We start from the raw sequence: 23,182 nt of genomic DNA on the forward strand, positions 1-23,182 counted from the left end.
CAATACCAAATAAAGTGATTTATTTTACTACTGCATGTGTGATAGCAAGCGGCCACAGTGGCGGATCCAGAACTTTTCATAAGGGGGTCTGTTGACTGACCTAAGGTGGGGGCGCTCCCGCCATGCTTCAGTGATTCCCTATATAATCAACTATTTTTTTCTCACGAAAAAAGGGGGGGGGGCAACGGGATACACGTATGGGCCATTTAGATTTTATTGCAGAAAAATTAAATACGAATCCAATTCATCTTTCTCGAACTTTAATGCATTCTCGAGCTAATAGTGCAAACCATTTTTGTTCTCCGGAGTATCGAAATGAGCGTCCTGAATATACAAGATGACCATTCACTTCGGGCTGAGATTAAAGAGCTACCATTTGATATTTAAGTGTTGGGTGGGTCCGGAGGTTGGTTGAAATTTGAAAAAAAAAACGTCAGGGTAGGACATGAGTTTTTAGAAAAAAGACAGCATGAGACTCTGCAAAAAATGCAGGATAACAATTTATGTAAATAATAGTAAGGATATACCAAAAAAATAAAGCAGGACCAAATAGATTGAAGGCAGGACAGAGATTACAACTCAGTCGACTGGAATGCGTTCGCCGTTTGATGTTTTGATTTGGCAATTTAATATTAACGGAACTTTTAATGCATTTTTCTTGGCATTCTTTATTAGATTCACGGTATTTACTTGAAGACCGGACCATTTGTGTGTGTCCTCCATCTGATTTTTTTCTCCATTGAAAATGAAAATGGAGAATATGTCAAAGACACAACAACCGGACCAAAGGGCAAACAACAGTCGCAGGACACCAATGCTCGCACCAAGGGGTCTTCAACACAGCGAGAAAATCCCGCACCATGAGGTGTTCCTCATGCATGCAGCTTGTCCCTAAATAAAATTGTGTACTAGTTCAGTGAAAATGGGCGTTAGGCACACTAAACTTTAAAACATATAAATGAACTAAAATTGAAAAACATACAAGACTAACAAAGGCCAGAGGCTCTTGACTTGGGACAGGCACAAAAATGAGGCGGGGTCAAACATGTATTAATCTTTCAGTCAGTTTAATTGAAGTCTGGAGCTGGCATGTCAGTTAACTGCTAGTAGTCTGTTGTTATTTATGTATTATTGTCATTTTGTTTATTTTCTTTGGTTACATCTTCTGTCATCAGACTCGGACTTCTCTTGAACTGAATTTTAATGTGCGTATTGTTATGCGTTTACTTTTCTACATTGGTTAGAGGTATAGGGGGAGGGTTGAGATCTCACAAACATGTTTAACCCCGCCGCATTTTTGCGTCTGTCCCAAGTCAGGAGCCTCTGGCCTTTGTTAGTCTTGTATTATTTTAATTTTAGTTTCTTGTGTACAATTTGGAAATTAGTATGGCGTTCATTATCACTGGACTAGTATATATTTGTTTGGGGGCCAGCTGAGGGACGCCTCCGGGTGCGGGAAATTCTCGCTACATTGAAGACCTGTTGGTGACCCTCTGCTGTTTTTTATTTGGTCGGGTTGTTGTCTCTTTGACACATTCCCCATTTCCATTCTCAATTTTATTCACCGTGTATCATCAGTTCAGCGGATATAGGTACTAACCAAGCACAGGGGCGGATCCAGCCATTTTAAAAAGGGGGGTTCCCAACCCAGAGTAAAGGGGGGGGGTTCCAGCTATATGCTCCCATTCAAATGCATTGATCGGCCAAAAAAAAGGGGGGTTCCAACCCCCCGCCGGACCCCCCCCCCCTCTGGATCCGCGCCTGAAGCGGGTGTGATCGATTTCAGTGACCTCACACGGTAACGAAAATCTGTGTTTTTGTCATTGAAATCTTTCATGCATGTTTTTTTTCGAGATTTTATTCCGAAAAGAAGCGTTGTGTACGGTGTTTAGCTGACCACATAAATCCTTCTGTACGGTGCATAGTTAAGTTGCTGTACACCATACACAACAACAAAATGTTCATACTCGTTTATTACCCAAAACGTTTCAAGGAATGAGTAATCACGGTTGGATATATGATTGATAACTATTACTTTTGCCCTGCATTAGCTTTCTTTCAGGTAAAACATGTAAATATCTCGACAATTGTATCGAAATTGAAAGTTGGTGTTGACATTCACAACTATTTACGCATTTACAAGTTAATTGTTCTTATTAGAATATAAAAGTTGTCTTTTAAATAGGAAAAAATCGATGCGAAAATTATTTTGGAGCAGGAATTTCAGATGTTGAGAAATTTACACTGAATGTTGATAAAACAAAACAAAGATTTTCGTTACCGTGTCAGTTCAAAATCGATCATGCCCGCTTGGTTAGTACCTATATCTGTTGTACGATGATACACGGTGGTATTGTGAGATTTCAAACCTCCCCTTTACCTCTATCCAATGTAAATAAAAGAAATACATACATGAAGCAAGATATACGCAATTATATTATAGTAAAATTGATTGTTTTCAATTAAGTTCGATTATTTTCGCGTTTTCATATAAATGAATATTTTCGGTAATCGCTGTAGAAAATAAACTTGGATTTGATAGTGAATAGCAAATATAAGTAATTTCTAGCATATTTATGTTTAAAATAATATCATGAATATAGAAAAACGCAAAATTAGTTGATAAACCGGGAGACGGAATTATATAAAAGTTTTTTCAAACTTGTTTCCAAACCCATATTTAAATTTATATAAAATTGTAGTATATAGAATAAGGAGATGTGGTATGATTGCCATTGAGACAACTATTAAACCACTAAAGTTCAAAGGAAGTGGATGTAACCCGGCCGTGTCACGGCGGCCCGTTTAACAATGAGTAAACACTTATACCATATGGTTGAATATAAAAGGTCCCTACTATATTGCTATATTTTTTTTTAATTTAAAAAATAGTTTAAAATGATAGAATATAACAAATTGCGGATTTTAGAAGAATAAAAATGTGATCGTTTTATCGTGAAGATAACAGAACCGTGAAATCTTTCTTTTTCTCAAACCGGAAATTGATATCCTATCCGCGAAAGAAAAGAAAAACAAACGGGACAGTACAATTTATAACATCAAAGCTCGTCTATCCAGGTAAATAAAACTCGTCTGTCCAGGTAAAAGCATCAAACAGTTAAGTTTTTTTGCATAGCATATTTCGTTTTAATCACGCCTCAGCATTTGGGAAAATTCATTGTTATACATGAATAATCTGACTTCAGCTATTATGCTATAGCTGTGTACAAGTGAAATCGCCACCTGATCAAATCGGCACCCGTAGTATAAGTCCAATCGGCACTCATTTAAAAGTCAATTCGGTATACAATATGTATATAATAAATATACAAATCTTCAAGCTTATTTTTCAAGTGACTACTGGGGAAAATGATGTAAAACATGGGTGCTGAAATGACATCAAGTGCCAATTAAACCAGGTGCCACTGTGAATAGGTGCCGATTTGACCAGATGCTAATTTAACCAAGTGCTGATTAAACTAGTATTAAGCTAGCTGAAGTCAAATAGTCATCGGAAAGTATCAGGCTATTGTAAGATCTTAATTTAAAAGAGAGACGGGAGAGGAGATACCAAAATTATGGACATTTAAAGCCACAGTCGAAGAAAAGTTGACAATGAATCCATGACATTGACAAATCGCTACACATCAAGTTGCCCTACTTTTTTCACCAAATCAGTGAAATCACCCAAATTTCAGAAAAATAACCCCACTTTGCAGTGATGTCGTTAAAAGCCGGCAGCCGGCGATTTTCGCCAGTTATTGTCCTTTTCCCACTGGCTATTTTTGCATGAGTAAAAAAAAATAATAAAGATAAAAAAAAAATAATTGCACAATGTATCAGCTTCCCACGTGATTAAAGTCTCGATAAACAAGGATGTAAATCAGTGTTTACCTTTGACTTAATATAGTTCATGTAAATGCAGTCCATTGATTGTTCGTCTATTTAAAGTCGGAAAGTATTTTATGTTTGCAAGGATAAAAAAGAGAGATGTTCCGATGGACATTACGACCCTGTTCGGTATTGGCGTCTAGAGAAGGAATAAGCCAAAGATGACAATAGCATGTTATGAAAATACATCAGTCAAATAAAAGAAAGTATAATATATAATGTTGTCAAAAATCTGGAAATCACCACCTTTTGTAGTTCACATTTCAAAGCCCACAACCACATGGTGTCCAGAGAATGAAGGTCAATAACGAAAGTAGAATATTGTGGACCACAAATAATTTTTAAAAATATCTTTAGTTCAAAAGGATTTTAGTTTACTGCTTACTGGACAGTTAATCAAATAAGAAAAAAATAAAAGGACATAGCTTGAAAACATGTTTTAAATACGTGTACAAGTCTTATGAGAAAAAAGGGGGTCATTTGTCACTAAGTACATACGCAAAATAAATCGTCCAAGATATTTGATAAATTCGATTATTATTGAAATAAAATTATAATATTTCACCTATTATTTACCTATATTCAAGAACAGACTTCCTTAGTTGTCTTACAAAAGACACCTTCCCAAAAAAAAAATCAATGTAGATTAACCTTGCCAGGACTGCGGATTCCCATTTTTTATTTTTTTTTCAAATGTGATTGAAGTCCACAACAAAAATAAGACAAAATTTACATTTTCCCAAGCATCTAAATCACTCCCAGGTATGCTCAGAATGCAGTATTTTTAGTCTAAATTTTCAAATCTTTTTGGGGAGAGCATACGATATTATAAAATATAGCAACTCTGTAACAGTTCTAACTTTGAAATCGAAGCTCCAGCTGACTACTAGTCAGGGAATATTGTTTTTAATTTTGTATAAAAAACAAAACCAACACGGGGTCCTTTAGAAAATTACTTTAACTAGCATATATATATGTAGCATGTTAGTTTAAGCAATTTATCTAATACTGGTTTCATCTAACAAATTTACCCTGTAGTCAAAATAGTTGTCTATAAAAAATATGCATTATGATATGATATTATATTTAATTTAAAAAGGGAATAAAAATTGGTAAAAGCAATAAATCAACAGAAAAAAATTATTTGAACAAGTGTGCTTTGCACAGTTGTGAGATTTGATGATGCTTCAATTTCTGAATATTTAAAAAAATGCTACAAATATCATGAATTTCTTTATCTCAGGGTCATTTAAGAATTTTGGTAAAGAAATACATTTTGAAACATGGGAAGGACTTCATACACTGATTTAACATATTCCTCTCTGATCTGTGTTTTTACATTGTCAAGCTAACATCTGGTTTGAGAGAAACATGTTTTTATACCTAGAGGTATAGGGGAAGGGTTGAGATCTCATAAACATGTTTAACTCCTCCCAAATTGTGCACCTGTCCCAAGTGAGGAGCCTCTGGCCTTTGTAAGCCTTGTATGAATTTTGGGGAAAGACTGCTTCAAGCCGTCAATTTCCTATGTAGTTGGCCAGAGTTCCAAGCCCTCATGTCAATCATTTTGTTTTAATAGTTTGGAAACCCCTCAAAATATCATACTGAAATTGATAACAAGGAGAACAGATTGACTTTAAACATTTTTTTTAACACATTTCCCTTCTGTTTCTCGTGAAATTATCGTATATATTGAGCTTTCCCTTACACTATATATATTACGTTTCTTTTACAACCCAGAAAAATCAGTATTACGAAATTTTCTAAATATATCTAACCTAGCTATATATATAGTGACATCATTGTTGGAATGCCACACTACACTGGGATATATCCTTTACTCATTATAAAAATCATTCACAGTATTTGTATACTAATTTTAAATTGGTATTTGTTTAATTTAAACCTAATGATGTTTGCTGTAGTGTAGATGATTCACACACCAACAAGTCCAACATACAATGCTTTAATCTGAGGCTATAATTTGTAGGTCAACTTTCGCGGTAAACAATGTCAATGAGGATACATTTGTACATGAGATTGGGGAGATAAACAGCAGTTTTCATTCCTTCTGTAAAGTTCTGTTTTGATTATCTTCCTCCAATACAGGAGCACCTCAATTGATGAGTAATTATCCACTAATATAAAAGAAATGTATCTGAACACTTAAAATGTGACATTTAGTATCTGATAAGTATTCTTCTATTAAAACAAAATTTTGTGTACCAACATAATTATGGTAATGGTTAAAAAAAAATTAAAATGTTGTTTTTTGTAGTTTATACCTATTGAGATTGGGGAGAGCAACTGCAGTTTTCATTCTTTCTGTAAAATTATGTTTTTAGAATCTTTCTCCAATTCAGGAGCACCTCAATTGATGAGTAATTATCAACTAAAATGAAAGTTAATGTATCTGAACACTAAAAATATGACATTTAGTATATGATAAGTAGTCTTCCATTAAAACAAAATTGTGTGTACCAACATAATTATGGAAATGGTAATTTTGTTTTCATTTTTTTTTTAAATGTTGCTTTTTGTAGTTTAAACCTATTTATTCATGAAATTTACAAATATATCAAAATGTAGGATCTGGAAACAAGCTTCACACAGCTTATATGAATCATGTTGGTTTTTATAAGTACATGTATCCCTGTGATGAGAGTTGTAACTGGAAACTTTATCAATGGAAAATTAAAACTGAATAGATTTTTCAGTCCTCACTTTCTTGAGAAAAAATTAAAAACTCTTGAGAGTACTGTTACAAAAAATAGAGAATGTTCCTAGCCTGCCCTTCAACTGTACACAATTAAAATTCTAAAATATATTGTAGTAGTTGTTAAATTCAATTGAATTTTAGATAATGAACTCCCAACTTTAATCAAATGTTTTGATTTAGAAGGTGCAGATCTCATTGGTCCAAATTGACGCCATGATGAATTCTTGACTAAGGAAATGAAATAACAATAAACAACAATTAGTTTCATTATTGTCAACCTTTCTACGTGTTCTAGCTGTTCTTTTGCTCATTCTTTGTACGTTGACTACTGTGAAAGTACTTTAATTCGTGGGTATCAATTTTCGTGGTTTGAGCAATATTTACATGTTCGTGGGTTTTTAAATTCGTGGATTTTAGTTTTCTTAAAAAATAAATGAAAAATTGAAGCCTTACTTAGAAACGAACGTTACAATTTGTCTGGATTGAGAAATTGCAAAGAAAACATTGACCCGGTAAACTGGTAAATCGTAGTGACAACACTTAAGTAACCCAAGATAAAGTGATGAACAGATTTAAGACCATCAAAGGTGCTAATTAGGCCATAAACATGTCACCTAAAGAAAACAGTAACATAAACAAATGCTATAAACGTATCTTGAATTGTGAAATAATTTTTATCAAAATTAATCCAAGCATGCAATTATTGTACGAGAATTTTGAGGATATAAAATGAATACTTTATCATTCAAGCATATCAATACCGGAAATCTGACTTTCATCGATTAAAAATATTTTTATGAGAATTAAAAGATCAAAAGCTGTACAGTTAAGGTTATTTTAAAAAGATTAGATGGGTATAATCCTGCATGCAGTTGTAGTTCATATTACGTTTGCCCTGTGACTACTATTTTAGTATTTTCAGATTTTGCGTTATTCAATATATTCTCTAGATCAGGCCAAAAAAAAATATATGTCTGTTTCCTGCTTCCAAGGCAAATAAATCAGGGTCGGTAGGTCGGGATTTTTTTTTTTTTTTTTTTTTTTTTTTTTTTTAATTTTTGCACTCCCTGTCAGATTTGCAGTCGGTTAAATGTCATGTTTGGTTAGGGTCCTGTACCCCAAAATGATTTAATCCCTTTAAAGAAGCTTTAATTGAATAATCCTCCCAGTGCTGACATTTTTTAAACCTTAATTGTAGCACATTTGTGCTGGGAGCAGCCATTTTGATTGTTTGGGCATAGTAAAATACGGATCTGGATCGGACCGGAAATGAATTTTTCCGACCGGAAACGATTTTTTTCCGGATTTGAATAAAAAGATCTAGGGTCGGGGGGTTTGAGTCAGGGTCGGTCGGGAAACAGGAAACAGACATATATTTTTTTTTGGCCTCATAACAGTAGTCAAACCTACATGGGGATCTTTCCATGTCTTGATTTGGGCATTAGTTGTTTTATTTCGTTGGACACTTAAATTCGTGGATAAAGTCCTCCACGAAAACCACGAAAATTGGTACCCCACGAATAAAAGTACTTTCACAGTATCAAAAGATACCCCCAAAAAATAGAACCAATGGCCGTCTTTTCCCTCAGAGCTCTTCAGCTCTTTGATTAATTTTAGTTTCTTGTGTATAATTCAGAGTTAAGTATGACGTCCATTATCACTGTACTAGTATACATGTACATATTTTTTAAGGGGCCAGCTAAAGGACACCACTGGGGGCTGGAGTTTCTTGCTACATTGAAGACCCATTGGTTGCCTTCGGCTGTTGTCTGCTCTATGGTCGGGTTGTTGGGTTGTTGTCGCTTTGACACATTCCCCATTTCCTTTCTCAATTTTATTTTAAAAACAAAACTAAAACCACTGTCTTCAGCAGGAACTGAACAAGTAAGATACTGTCGAAATCCACATTCTCGGTAGAACTAATCTGCGAATCTCTGTATCCAGCAGGTACAGAACAGGTCTGTCAATAATTTTCTGAATCCACCATTTTACCCCCTTTTCGTAGGAGAAACAGACCCAGTCAATGTTTCTGAATCTATACAGACTCTGTAATTTGAATGGAACCAGTTAATTATTCTTTGAAACTGTACACTGCATTAGCAGGATTACTTATATCTTTTCTCTGTCTGAAGCAGAACCAGTCAGTATTTTCAAAATCTATAATCTATATATATTTTGTACTGGTAATATCAAAATAACAAGGTCCAATTTGTTAGCCGGCATGACAAATCAAAGAATTCTACTTTATATTTAACTAATACACAACAATGGTGTAGAATAAAAAGTACACAATGACAAGCTCTTTTGTTTTCCACATACCGCTAATTTATAATTATAATCACAAGCTGCGAGTCAAATCCAATACAGATACCAATAGTATAGAATGCTTAAATGAGATATAGGCACTTTTATTCACTTCAGTCACAGATCAGCGATGTCGCAAGTGTGTTCTAGTATAAGCAATGATTTAAACCAAGGAAATTCAATGACTATTTTAAAAGGAAAATACTTCAAAGGCACTTGTATAACCACTGTGTTAGTACATGTAATACCTACTGATGGTGGTCATTTATAAAGATGACAAGCTTTACTTCACCCTGTTACTATGTTATATGTATATAATTTAATTTTGGATGTAACACGTCTTTTGATTGGCTGACGTTATTTTGTTATGAGCCCATAGACATAATTTAGTCATGTGACCATGACGTCATTAACGTTTTTTTTCAAGGTTTTCTACGGTTTAAAATGAATTTAGAATTAAATTATCAGAAATGACTGTAATATTTTTTCTGTCTATTCGAAATAACATAAAAAATGTGGTGCACACTGTTAAATAACCCGCTACGCACGTTATTCAGTGTGCACCACATTTTTTATGTTATTTCTTCATAGACAGAAAAAATATTACAGTCATTCCTTAAAAGTACAAAATGTTCAATGTATATACAATGTATATATACTGTTCTGGAACAAACTGTTACTGATAACACAGTATCTTCTTTCAATATAACTTACTACCATGATGCACAAACCATGACAATATAACTTACTACCATGATGCACAAACCATGACAATATAACTTACTACCATGATGCACAAACCATGAAAATACAATACATGTGTTGATTAAATAGCCACAATTGAGCTGTGTAATTTTTCCAAAGAATGCAACCAATTAGTTTATTAATTAATCTGAAGCCAGTTTAATTGGAGGACTAGTCATCTTTAATGAAGATCTGATAGAATTCTTTCTCTTTTTAGGGCAATCCACCTGTTCACAAAGAAGTATAGGGTGTAAATGAAGGGCACTTTTGTTGTATGGGTCGAAGGAAAAGTTAAGGTAGGACCATTTATCAACTATTTGTAATCAGGTGTTCACCCTACAGCAAATCATTCAACTTCACCAACTATAAAACTGCTCTCGTGCACTGTCAATAAATCAACATTACTCTCTCTACGTGCACTGTCAATAAATCGACATTACTCTCTCTACCGTGTACTGTCAATAAATCTACATTACTCTCTACCGTTGTATAAAAGTTAGTATTGGAATCCACAACATACTCATACAGATCAGATCAAAATGTATGTTGGTATTGATCAATAGACAAAAATGCATGATTTATTCAAATTAAATTTCAGGAATTGTTGCATAGCTATAATGTGACAAAAATTTAAAGTTCTTATAAATGAGATACTTATGTCCATTGATTCAATTTTATAAATACTTTCAATTAATAGTATTTTTCCTTTTTGAAAATCAAAAGATATTTTATTTTAGCTTCAACAACGTTCATACATGTAGATTAATGAAGGGTTCATTTGGAGCTGGATTAAAAATAAAGATCTCATGATTGTGTATGGATTGTCTGATTGTGACTTCATGGTATTACCAAATAGTAAACACCACTCATTTGTCATTCACCAAAGTAGTTGGGGATTGCACCATAATTTATTGGCTGCAATATGATTTTATTGTGATTTGAACTCTTTAGTAAAATTGTTAAATATCATGTCCGTAATTGTATGAAGATCTACCTTAAAAATAGGCTTTTACACACATTGTCCATCCATTTGTAGTGAATTAAAAAATAAAATTTAATACACTTTTTTGAATTGAGACGAAGACTAAAAATCTATGGATAGCCTGCTAAACCTAGCTTTTGAGGTTTGTGATTTTGTCTAAATTATAAAACAGGTAGTCTTTTAAAGTAGAAGTAGAATTAATATATTCAATCTAGAAAAGAGATATATTTGGTATAAATTAAGTTACAAACTTAAATCTTTGATTGCATGTCAATTTCTAGACAAGATCTATGTGATAAATAAGTGTGAATACATTGTACCTTGAATGGGTAAAAGATGGCATTTCTAGATTGATGCTTTATATGATAAAAATAACAGCTTATAAAATCTGAATTTCATGACTGAGTGGTTTTTACCAAGGTTTTTATGGTCCGAGATAAAAATCGTTTTTATATGTTGAGCAAGCATAAATAATGAAAAAAATCAAGTAAATGTAACAAAACAGTGGACAAAGATATGAACACCTGGAAGTTAAATCACACGACGGAGAAAGCAACACTGAAGACAACATGAAGAAAGAGGTAAGATAATGTCAATTTTGTAAGTTATATATCCTTTCATATACCATGATCAATTACCGTATTTATCTATTTAAAGCCCCCCTTCTAATTAACGCCCCCCTACCGAAAATAGTGTGTTCAGAACTTTTGACTTCTAATAAACGCCCCCATTTTGAAGTTAAAAAAATTAATTTAAAACTTACCCATTACAATATTTCAAAGACATCGACCTGGTCACTCAGAAACATGAAACGAAAAATCAATAACGTCCATGGTGGGTCTCATTGGGGTCTAAGCGTGACGCGGGATTGCGGATTTTTTGTAAGCGTAACACGTGAAAATCAAATTATTGTGCCGTGAAAACGGGAAATGGAGTCTAGCGGGACACGGGAAATTGCAAAAAAATTGAGAATTGCTTACAATGTACGTACATAGTGTAAGCGGGAAACGGGAATCTGACAAAACAGTAAGCGGGATCCGGGATCAGAACCCCCCCAATGAGACCCCCTCCATGTTTTAATCCACTCCGATAATACAACACAGTGTGTACAAGTTCCAAAAATAGATCTGTCAGTTACACAGTACTTTATAAATTTTAACAAATTATTAGATGAGGTCACATTACGGATAAACGCTTTTTATAGATTATGGAGACAATAAGAAACACGTGTATGTTACTATAGTCTGTTTCAACAAAATTCAGGTAAAGGTCAATGAAGTAAGGTACGAAATTCGTTTCTCTAATTGACGCCCCCTTTCGGAAATTGTCTTCGCCCCCGGGGCGTTTAATAGAATAAATACGGTACTTTTAAAAGTCATATTTCAGAAAAGATTTGTTACATTATAGTTTAGATAAATTTACTTATTTGTTGTTGTATGATGTATAAATATACAGTCTTGTCACCTTTATGTACTTTTGTAATTATGTAACATACACAGTTTTGTAAAAACTTTGGGAACGCCACTTTTAAGAATATTCAGACATTGTCTTAAACAGTATGTACATTTGTGTACTAATTCCCAGATTTATTTCACATTTGAGGATCTATTAGAACTATTATCCCCAATTCTACCTTTTCGAAGAATTCAATGACCATGCCTATTGTATTTGATAGTATTTAGTACAATCTTTTGTGTTCAGAAAGTGTCTCATACTGTAACAGTTTTATCATGGAGGGATACACATAGTAATATTGATTGTATGTGTAAAAAAGGCTAATTTTGAAGTGAGCAGAAGAAATATTCCATTTCTGTGTTCCATTCTGTTGCATCAGTGGAATTCCTCAATTTTTGGCTGAATACACGCAAGTGTACAGGTATAACCTGGCCTTCCTTGTTTTCTTTGATGTTTCTATCATGTCAACTACAGGTGATAGTATGCATTTCAAATTAAAAAAAATAAAATTTGATTTACATCAATTAAAATTGAAGATCCTTTGAACTCTTCAATTACAATTTGTTGAATCTAATTTAAATATTATATGTAGACTAGTTAGTTATACATTTGTACCTAATTAGGCTTGGAATAGAGAGAAGAATGGAAGAAATAGGACATCCTCAGTATTAAATAAGGTAATTTTATTTCTTTTTTTAGTCATCATTTGACATAAATATCATTGTGCATCTAAAGGATATAGAAATCAAAAGCATCATATACCATTTACATACCATTTATTTGGTAGAAAATGATTTTCAGCTTCACTGAACATTCATAATTACGACTATTAAACTAAATACATCTATTTTAGTCCAAGTTAGTATTTGTTACAAGTTTATAATATTTGTTTAAGTTGCAAGAGATCAGTTGACATTGCATGTCACGAACATAAAGGCTCAGTCCTAATATATCTCGTCATAGATTGATTGTTATGGTGCATTGGTGTTTGTTTTGTTGAGTTAAAGCATACCTCAGAAATATTTTAAGTTTTATTAAAGATCCCATATCTTGTAACAAAGTAAAAAGTCTTATCAGCTTTTTTGTTTAAGAATAGTAGTATTTTAGAAATGAATCTTTTAAGAAGGGTTGCTTGTAGTAGCAATATAAAGAATCAGCTGATTTTTGGGTGGACATTATAAGATTTTAAAGGTACTTGCATTGATAACCCCCCCCCTTTATAATGGGCTGAATCCGGCCCTGGATAATATGCTGATTTGCTATAAAGATTAACTTTTTTTTAAATCTGACAATTACAAAGTTAGTTTTTATACGACCCCAAAAAAATTTTGGGATCCTATAATGGTATGATGTCGACGTCTGCGTCGTCTTCGTCCGAAGACACATTGGTTTCCGGATAATAACTTTAGTTTAAGTGAACAGATCTTAATGAAATTTTTTCAGAAGGTTCAATACCACAAAATGATGGTTGGGATCAATTTTGGGGATGATGCCAGGTTCGAACAGTTTAGGAATTAGGGGCCCAAAAGGGGCCCAAAACAAGCATTTTTCTAGTTTCAGGATAATAACTTGTGTACAAGTATTTCAATTGCTCTGAAATTATATCACAATGTTTACAACCACAAGTAGAAGGTTTGGATTCAGTTTCAGGGATATGGGGTCAAAATTTAGGAATTAAGGGCCAAAAAGGGGCCAAAACAAGCATTTGTCTAGTTTCCAGACAATTACTTGTGTGTAATTGTATGGATCTCTCTGAAATTGTACCACAACGTACCATATTACAAAGGGGAGGCTGGGATTAAGTTTTGGGTTAATTGCCCAAAATATGTAGGATTTAGGGGCCTAAAAAGGGCCAAAAAGAAGCATGTTTCTAGTTTCCAAACAATCATGACGATAACTTGTGTTTAAGTGTATGGATCTCTCTGAAATTGTACTACAAGGTTCAATACTACAAAAGAAAGCATGGGATTGAGTTTAAGGGTTATTGCTCCAATGGGGGTTTCAAAAAGGGGGGGTGGGGATTTTTTGTTTACCATTTTTAAAGGGATTCCTTTTTTTTCAAAAGTTTTCAAATTTCAAATTTTGAAAAGTTTCAAGAAAATATTCAATTGCACAGTATTGTGCAATAGATTTGTTAGATCTTTGACCACATTAATTTTGTGACAAAAACCCATAATATGTAAAAAAAAATTGATCACAATCCAAATTTAGACAGTATCAAGCTTGAATATTGTGACCAAATTTGCCCCCACTGTTCAGGGTTCGACCACTGGGGTGGTATATAGCTGCGCCCTGCGGAGCACCTGGTTTTTTCTAAGATGCATTTTCTTCTCACTTCCATGTGTTCTTCATTTAGTAATTAAAGGTTCAAATTTGAGTGAGGAAGATAGTCAGCAAATCAACATCCTAAGTTTACATTTATATGATTTCCATATCCATACATCAACTTCTCTCTGAAATGTAAGATATATGTTGTGTTGACCATTGATGTTATATTAGGAAGATTTAATCTTGTTGGTATGTTGTTGATGAGCAGTTTACCTGAGATCTACATACCATCATCTGAGAGATCACTTCTGTGTAAATAAAATATACCATATGTATTATTAGGACAAGAATAAGTTAAACTGTTTGTTGTTTGTATAACTGTTTTCATTACTAAATGGCCCTGAAAAGAAAAAACACTGATGTAAAAAAAAACAAATGGATTCTTTAATTCATTATACATGCCCCCCTTTAAATAAAAACAAAACTAAAACTAATTGTCTGATAGATCAGGCTATTGAACACAGTTTGACTGTTTATCTTGAAGCTCTGACATTTTATGTATTATAATTTAGCTCATTACATGTACATATATAGTACCAATTGTAAAACGTTTTCCCAAGAGTTAAATTTGGTCATTAATATTGAGTAGTTTATTACAAAGTTTAAAGTATCTGTAACTTTATAGGTTGAATAAGGGTTTTCCGGTTGTTTGTTGATGTAATTATAGAAGGTTGGGTATATATACTGAATGTGTCACTCATAGAATGTTGTTATAGTCTATGGTAGATGGAACATTTTATTAATTCAGGTAAGAATAATCCAGACTCATATGTTGACCTTTAAATGTATTATGATATTTTGTAATTGATAGGTTGCTGTCACATTGGTGTTTAACTTGATAAGGTATTTACAAAAAAGAGAATCTTATTGATGTATAAACAATATCAAGTCTACGTTAATTCCAGGTCAAACCGAGCATTTTGTATCAATTCTTTATTAAAATTCAATGAAGTAAAATCCTGTACTCCACCCTAAGTTTTGGAATGATAAAGATGAAATGTTATGTAACCTCATGCAAATTGAACCAGTTTACTTTGTCTTTTTGTCGATCTATTTAAAAATGAAGTAGGTTTTTGCCACATTATGTAAATTTAAACTATTTTTATGAAAGATGACTTTATCCTACATCATAATTATTCTCTGATGTATTTCCTATCCTTACGTGTACTGGTAAGTGCTATAATTCTGCTCTTGGTTTTCTCTATTTGTACTTAAATGTACCTTGTTCTTAAACTAGTAAGGTAAGTGTGTGACCAGGTAGAGGTTACTAATATCTGTAAAAAAGGATGCTCAGAATATGGAAAAATTTAAAACTAAAAAACAATGGCTTATTTTTTTTAATTATGGAAATTTCAAGAGATTGTCAGTAATTATTTTAATACTTTCTACCAATGACGAAAGATTCTAGTTAAATCACTTACTTTCAATATGGGATGGATTTATGTTGACTTTATGATTTCAAATAGAGAAAGATTTAATATAGTGATTTAGTACATGCATTTTTTGTGTAGAATGAGATGGGTTTTTTTTTTCTTCACCAGGTGTAAAAAAGCAGACTTGTCCTTGATTGCCTAATATTTTATTCCCCCCTTTCAGTATGTAGTACATTAATACTTGTCTATATGTATTAGTACCAGTTAGTTATATATTGATTTGGATAGATTTGAACCCTCCCTATTTAATGTCATGAAATGCAGTCCATGTATTGTGGATGAGTTCCACTTTATTCTTGTGTTTTTGCCATACAGATACTTGGGGACAAAGTTTATAAAACAATACTACTGGTATAGACTGAGGGTATTTAAAATGGTACAGTTGTTTTCTCTTCAAAATGTGAAGCAAGTGACTTATATAGGAAACTATTATCATGGCTTTTAAAATTACGGACAGTATTTTACAAAATAATTAACATTCTCTGTCTACATATTTTATTGTAATTTCAACTTGTTATTTCTTGTTTACACCGATAAGCTGTAAATTAAAGCTTAAGGTAATAAAGTATATATGTAATTGCATCATGAACTGTGACTTTAAAATGCTCATAGTTATATAAATCTACTAGAGTTATTTCCCTTAGACTGTTGTTCAGTTCCATTGAACTATTACTGGATTAAAATTGATTTTTAGGTATCCGGTAGTTCCTTAATAAATTCATAAAGCATGTACCTCATTAACAGTATCAGCGATTACAGGAACACAAATGAAAACTCAAGTCAAATTTCAACTAAAGCTAATGCATTTAATGAGTAAGCCGGATGACAATTTACAAAAGAATATATTTATTGGAAGTTTTAATTAAGGAGAGAAAATGGCTAATGTGATTGCATTGGTTGTAACAGTTTCTGGTGATTAGATGAGGTATTAGCTAGATGTTACAGTCTTGGTTTGTTAGTCCTTTTGAATACCTGTAATTAACCATGCTAGTACCTGTACTTGATAACAAGGTGGCCGTCTATCAATCCAACCTTATCTTTAATCTACAGACATTAAAATTAAACATTCTCAGCTATTAGTTAAAAGATTTCAGATTTTTTGTATAACATATTATTGCTAATGAAGAAAGTATTTCTTGTCAAGAGCTGATTATTTAAAATCATTCAGGCTTTTACATTCTTTTACTGGTTTTAATTAGGAAAATGCTGATTTCATAAGCAAATTTTAAAGATAAAGTTTTGTTAAAGTTGTAAGGACCTTACTTGATAAATATCTCCACATTAATGGTCCATGTTTACAAATGAACTGTATAGCAATGAGAGAATTAGTTGTGATTTATGAAAAGAGTATTATATGTGGGTCTATTGATCTATTAGTAAGTTACAGGGGTGTAGAGATGAAAATGAATGACCTGTCTGACTTAATACAGTTAATGATTTGGCAGTTAACAGTTGACTTATGGTTATTGTCAAGTGGAATATATAGCTATGTAGATACAGAGATTTATCTTGCTTAGAAGTATATATATTTGTGTGTGGTCTCTATCTTTAGTTTTACCGTCCACAGAGATACTGTGTTTCAAAGTCATCTTTGTTTACACATTATACCTCTATTGCATAAACATTACTTGGTATCAGACAAAGAAGTTCAATTTTTGAGATGAGCCAAAAATGTTTTTATATTTGATGAATACTTCTTTTTACTGGAGAAACAAATCCTTTTTATACGACCGCAAATTTTGAAAAAATTTTCGTCGTATATTGCTATCACGTTGGCGTCTGCGTCGTCGTCGTCGTCGTCGTCGTCGTCGTCCGGCGTCCGAATACTTTTAGTTTTCGCACTCTAACTTTAGTAAAAGTGAATAGAAATCTATGAAATTTTAACACAAGGTTTATGACCATAAAAGGAAGGTTGGTATTGATTTTGGGAGTTTTGGTCCCAACATTTTAGGAATAAGGGGCCAAAAAGGGCCCAAATAAGCATTTTCTTGGTTTTCGCACCATAACTTTAGTTTAAGTTAATAGAAATCTATGAAATTTTGACACAAGGTTTATGACCACAAAAGAAAGATTGGGATTGATTTTGGGAGTTTTGGTTTCAATAGTTTAGGAATAAGGGGCCAATAAAGGGCCCAAATAAGCATTTTTCTTGGTTTTTGCACAATAACCTTAGGTTAAGTAAATGGAAATCTATGAAATTTAAACACAATGTTTATGACCACAAAAGGAAGGTTGGTATTGATTTTGGGAGTTTAGGACCCAACAGATTAGGAATTAGGGGCCAAAAAGGGACCCAAATAAGCATTTTTCTTGGTTTTCGCACTATAATGTTAGTATAAGTAAATACAAATCTATGAAATTTAAACACAAGGCTTATGACCATAAAAGGAAGGTTGGTATTGATTTTGGGAGTTTTGGTCCCAACAGTTTAGGAAAAAGGGGCCCAAAGGGTCCAAAATTAAACTTTGTTTGATTTCATCAAAATTGAATAATTGGGGTTCTTTGATATGCCGAATCTAACTGTATATGTAGATTCTCAACTTTTGGTCCCGTTTTCAAATTGGTCTACATTAAGGTCCAAAGGGTCCAAAATTAAACTTAGTTTGATTTTGACAAAAAATGAATCGGTTGGGTTCTTTGATATGTTGAATCTAAAAATGTACTTAGATTCTTGATTATTGAAGTTTTTTTGGTCCAGTTTTCAAATTGGTCTACATTAAGGTCCAAAGGGTCCAAAATTAAACTTTGTTTGATTTCATCAAAAATTGAATCCTTGGGGTTCTTTGATATGCCAAATCTAACTGTGTATGTAGATTCTTCATTTTTGGTCCTGTTTTCAAATTTCAAATTCTACATTAAAGTCCAAAGGGTCCAAAATTAAACTAAGTTTGATTTTAACAAAAATTGAATTCTTGGGCCTCTTTGATATGCTGAATCTAAACATGTACTTAGATTTTTGATTATGGGCCCAGTTTTCAAGTTGGTCCAAATCAGGATCTAAAATTATTATATTAAGTATTGTGCAATAGCAAGTCTTTTCAATTGCACAGTATTGTGCAATGGCAAGAAATATCTAATTGCACAATATTGTGAAATAGCAAATTTTTTTTTAATTAGAGTTATCTTTCTTTGTCCAGAATAGTAAGCAAGAAATATCCTATTTGTGCAATAGCAAGAATTTTTTTTAATTGGAGTTATCTTTCTTTGTCCAGAATCAACTTAAATCTTTGTTATATACAATATACAATGTATATACACTTTTTACTACCAACTGATAAATTTAAATAATCTTTACCATTCAGTGATAACAAGCAGTTTTTTTACATCTTAATATTTTATGATGTATTTAAATGAGTAGTTATTGTTGCAAACTCCATTAGAAATTTGAATTGATATCAGTTTTGAAAAGGGGAAACGGGGATGTGAAAAAAAAAGGGGGGAGGGTTAAATTTTTCTCATTTCAGATTTCATAAATAAAAAGAAAATTTCTTCAAACATTTTTTTGAGAGGATTAATATTCAACAGCATAGTGATTTGCTCAAAGGCAAAAAAAACCTTTTAAGTTCATTAGACCACATTCATTCTGTGTCAGAAACCTATGCTGTGTCAACTATTTAATTTTAGATTTAAAAAGTTTGAAGAAGAAATCTTTAATTGATTTGTAAAATCTTGGCATTTGTTTTGTGTAAAAAAAAAACATGTAATGTCAAAAATTTGATCACAATCCAAATTCAGAGCTGTATCATGCTTGAATGTTTTGTCCATACTTGCCCCAACTGTTCAGGGTTCGACCTCTGCGGTCGTATAAAGCTGCGCCCTGCGGAGCACCTGGTTTTATTTGCTATTCATGTATTGAGATTATCTTTCATAAAGATTTTCCAGTTGTTTCTTATATCACAACTTTTTGAAATGAAAAAAAAACTCTCCTAGTCAGATTAAAGACTGTCAGCCATGAAGTGATGAAAGCCTATGAATAAGGGAAGGAAAAAGGTAAACATGTCTTTGTACAGGCTAAGAAAGATAAAAAGTCTTTATATCCAATGCCTTTCACATGTTTGTACAGGCTAAGAAAGATAAGAAGTCTTTATATCCAATGCCTATCACATGTTTGTACAGGCTAAGAAAGATAAGAAGTCTTTATATCCTATTCCTATCACATGTTTTCCTCCTCATTTATTTGTTTGTTTACTTTACCATGTAATGATATTTTTGTACAGTAGCTTTTCCAATAATTAATCTCTGTTATGACCCATTTTATAGCTGATGTACTTTTTGTGGTGTTATCTAACAAATGAAAGAAACAGGCCAGGAATGTAAGATATGGTAATTAGTGATTAGTCAGGTTATAATCACCCTAACCCTCTTCTATTACAAAGTTACTTAATCTGTGATAAACTCTTTCATTTTAAGATTAAGTTTAATGTGATTTATAAAACAACTGATTGGTGAAATAAAGAGGGACTTCTGTAAATTATTTGATGGTCTTTAGTCAAATGAAAAGAATTTTTGTTCAGTTTTGTTGTTAAAGTAAAGATTATAAGTTTAAAAGTTGTTTTTGTCGGTACAAGAATAATATAGCAAAGGCTATGCAAAAGAGTAGTTGAAGACCTACTGGAAGTCAACTCTTAACTTCATTTTAAGATTAACAGTGTTGTATGGTGTTATAAAGTTTTTAAAAGTCTTGGATAAACTGCATTGTTTCTGGGGTCATCTTTCTCTACTCTTATCACAACACTACCACATTATCTTATCAAACAGAAATTTCTCTACAAGATAAAATTTTTCGTTCTGTTACTATAATTGGGACTATTAAAATTTATCAATATTATATTCAGTGATTTGCTGACAAGCAAAGTTTTGTGATACTGATTCCTAATAATATAACTACTATTATGGACTAACAATGATCCTTAATGGGCTTTCTCTCTTTTCAAATCATCTTAATCAGACAGGTAGTACCTTTTTAAAGAAGTATGTAACTTGTTAAAACACATTTATTCTCCAACTATTCAGCTGACATAGAACAAATTTATATCCAATTTCTATCATATTTGAGGTTGAACAACACTGTATTTTGAAATAAAGCAGGGAAAGGGAAGATTAAAACAAGTGAAGTACAAACTGTCAGTATTTGATCAGTGGTGATTTTATGTTAAACTGGAGAAAAATGATGATAATATTATTCAGATTAGTTTGATAACATAATGCCATCTCTTTTGAACAAATTAGAAACAAGGACATTCCTGAATATTTGACAATAAATTTTATGTACAAAACACTCAACAGAGAATGTTCTTTTTTACAGTCCCTTCATTTAGAACACTGTAAAGTGAGAACCTATGTTTACTCTGAAACATTTATGGAAAATAGACTTTTATCTTCACTTGGATGTTTACATATAATTTACATATACAGATTAATTTTGTGTTAATGTTGATTCCATTGATATGCTTCATTAAGTAGTTAATGTTAATAGTGGGTATAATTGTATGCATAAAACCAGCATTGATTTCTGGAGCCGATGGATGTTATTTTGTTATGTGGGTAAATAAAGATATAAATGGACTCTAGATAGGATCGCAATAATACAGTTATGAGATGTAAAGAAGCTTTTGTAGGAATGTCTGCTGCTCAGTATTGTGGGATAATAAAGTTAATTTTCAAAATAGGGTTGTAAATGGGAGATATAAAAGCTTTTATGTTGCATTTGTTCTTTTCTAGTTGTGGTCTACAGTATGCTCATATGTTTTTATCTGAAGTACTTATAATAAACTCAGACTGATAGAAATCAAAACTCAAAAGCTTTTAAGATAAATATCTAAATAGTTTTTTTTAAGATGCATCTTCAAATATGATCCTTTAAAGTTATAAAAAAAACATATTTTTCTTGTGCCTCATTTTATAAACCTGCATTTAGGTCTTCACAGTTGTCTAGACTGAGCACATTGCAAATATTTATGGAATATTATATATCATAGAATCCTGGGGTACAAAATCACCTTAATATTTATATTGGCTTCATTTGTGTTGATGAAAATAGCTAATTATAGAGTATTGCATTTGACTAATTGGAAACACACTATAGTTTGTGTTTTTATACATGAAATAGACTATAAGTACAAAAACAGAGATAGCAACATGTAGAGGTAGGTTGAATTTTATTGAAATAATTTGATCTAATTAATAATTCTTGTTCATTAAAAATAAAAGGCAATTAATTAGTGTTGATAAGTATGAAAATATTACATCAATGAATTATATGATGAAAGTGGAGCCATTTGCATCTGTATCCTGGAGGGAAATCTTATTGATAAGTGCTAGAAACATAGGGAGAGATTATAGAAAATTTTGTTCATAGAAAACTTGCTGGTAAACATGAAACATGCTGATCACTGCTGATTGACATTTACAATTATATCAAGAAGCAACACTGCAAAATACTTTAAAACTTTTGCTGAATCACAAAAACTATAAAAAGACATGTGTAAATGCTTGTCCAGATTTTTGGAATAAGATTTTAAAGGAAATGTCAAAAAATGAATAGTGAGAAAGTCTGTAATTATGTGATCTTTAAATTAATGCATAGCTATGTGTTCTACAATTTCTTACTATATAAATCTATATATATGTAGATGTTTTACCATTTGATCTACAATGTATGACTATGTAATCTAAAATGTATGACATAACTATGTAATCTACAATGTATGACATGTCTATGTAATCTACAATGTATGACATAACTATGTAGTCTACAATGGATGACATGTTTATGTAATCTAAAATGTATGACAGGACTATGTGATCTACAATGTATGACATAACTATGTAGTCTACAATGTATGACATGTCTATGTAATCTACAATGTATGACATGTCTATGTGGTCTACAATATATGACATGACTATGTAATCTAAAATGTATGACAGGACTATGTGATCTACAATGTATGACATAACTATGTAGTCTACAATGTATGACATGACTATGTGGTCTACAATGTATGACATGACTATGTGATCTACAATGTATGACATAACTATGTAATTTACAATGTATGACATGACTATGTGGTCTACAATGTATGACATGACTATGTGATCTACAATGTATGACATAACTATGTAATTTACAATGCATGACATGACTATGTAATCTACAATGTATGACATGTCTATGTGATCTACAATGTATGACATAACTATGTAATCTACAATGTATGACATGTCTATGTGATCTACAATGTATGACATGACTATGATTTCTACAATGTATGACATGTCTATAATGTATTACATGACTATATTCTTTGTTTATTACATTAC

General features: G+C 32.2%; 2 protein-coding genes across 10 annotated transcripts in view; both read left to right on the forward strand.

The window, feature by feature from the left end:
• The first annotated feature begins 2,977 nt into the window (after positions 1-2,977).
• The window catches only part of LOC143057663 (heparan sulfate glucosamine 3-O-sulfotransferase 1-like), an 88,815-nt gene continuing 68,610 nt past the window's right edge, over positions 2,978-23,182 (forward strand). The window contains exons 1-2 of one of the 7 annotated variants that reach the window (XM_076231021.1): positions 2,978-3,078; positions 9,876-9,954. In XM_076231021.1, the coding sequence (XP_076087136.1) occupies positions 9,913-9,954 (42 nt within the window). In that variant the 5' untranslated portion in view covers positions 2,978-3,078; positions 9,876-9,912. Of the gene's footprint in view, positions 3,118-9,875; positions 9,955-10,395; positions 10,501-23,182 lie in introns of those variants that run through there. The other 6 variants (XM_076231041.1, XM_076231029.1, XM_076231048.1 and 3 more) reach the window with 6 other exon arrangements.
• Positions 10,543-23,182, forward strand: part of LOC143057705 (heparan sulfate glucosamine 3-O-sulfotransferase 1-like) — a 54,343-nt gene continuing 41,703 nt past the window's right edge. The window contains exons 1-2 of one of the 3 annotated variants that reach the window (XM_076231097.1): positions 10,543-11,221; positions 12,719-12,772. The gene's annotated coding sequence lies outside the window, so the exon portion shown is untranslated. Of the gene's footprint in view, positions 11,222-12,718; positions 12,773-15,050; positions 15,172-21,924; positions 22,003-23,182 lie in introns of those variants that run through there. The other 2 variants (XM_076231120.1, XM_076231133.1) reach the window with 2 other exon arrangements.

The sequence above is a fragment of the Mytilus galloprovincialis genome, chromosome 1, assembly GCF_965363235.1.
Source record: "Mytilus galloprovincialis chromosome 1, xbMytGall1.hap1.1, whole genome shotgun sequence".
Classification (NCBI taxonomy): domain Eukaryota; kingdom Metazoa; phylum Mollusca; class Bivalvia; order Mytilida; family Mytilidae; genus Mytilus; species Mytilus galloprovincialis.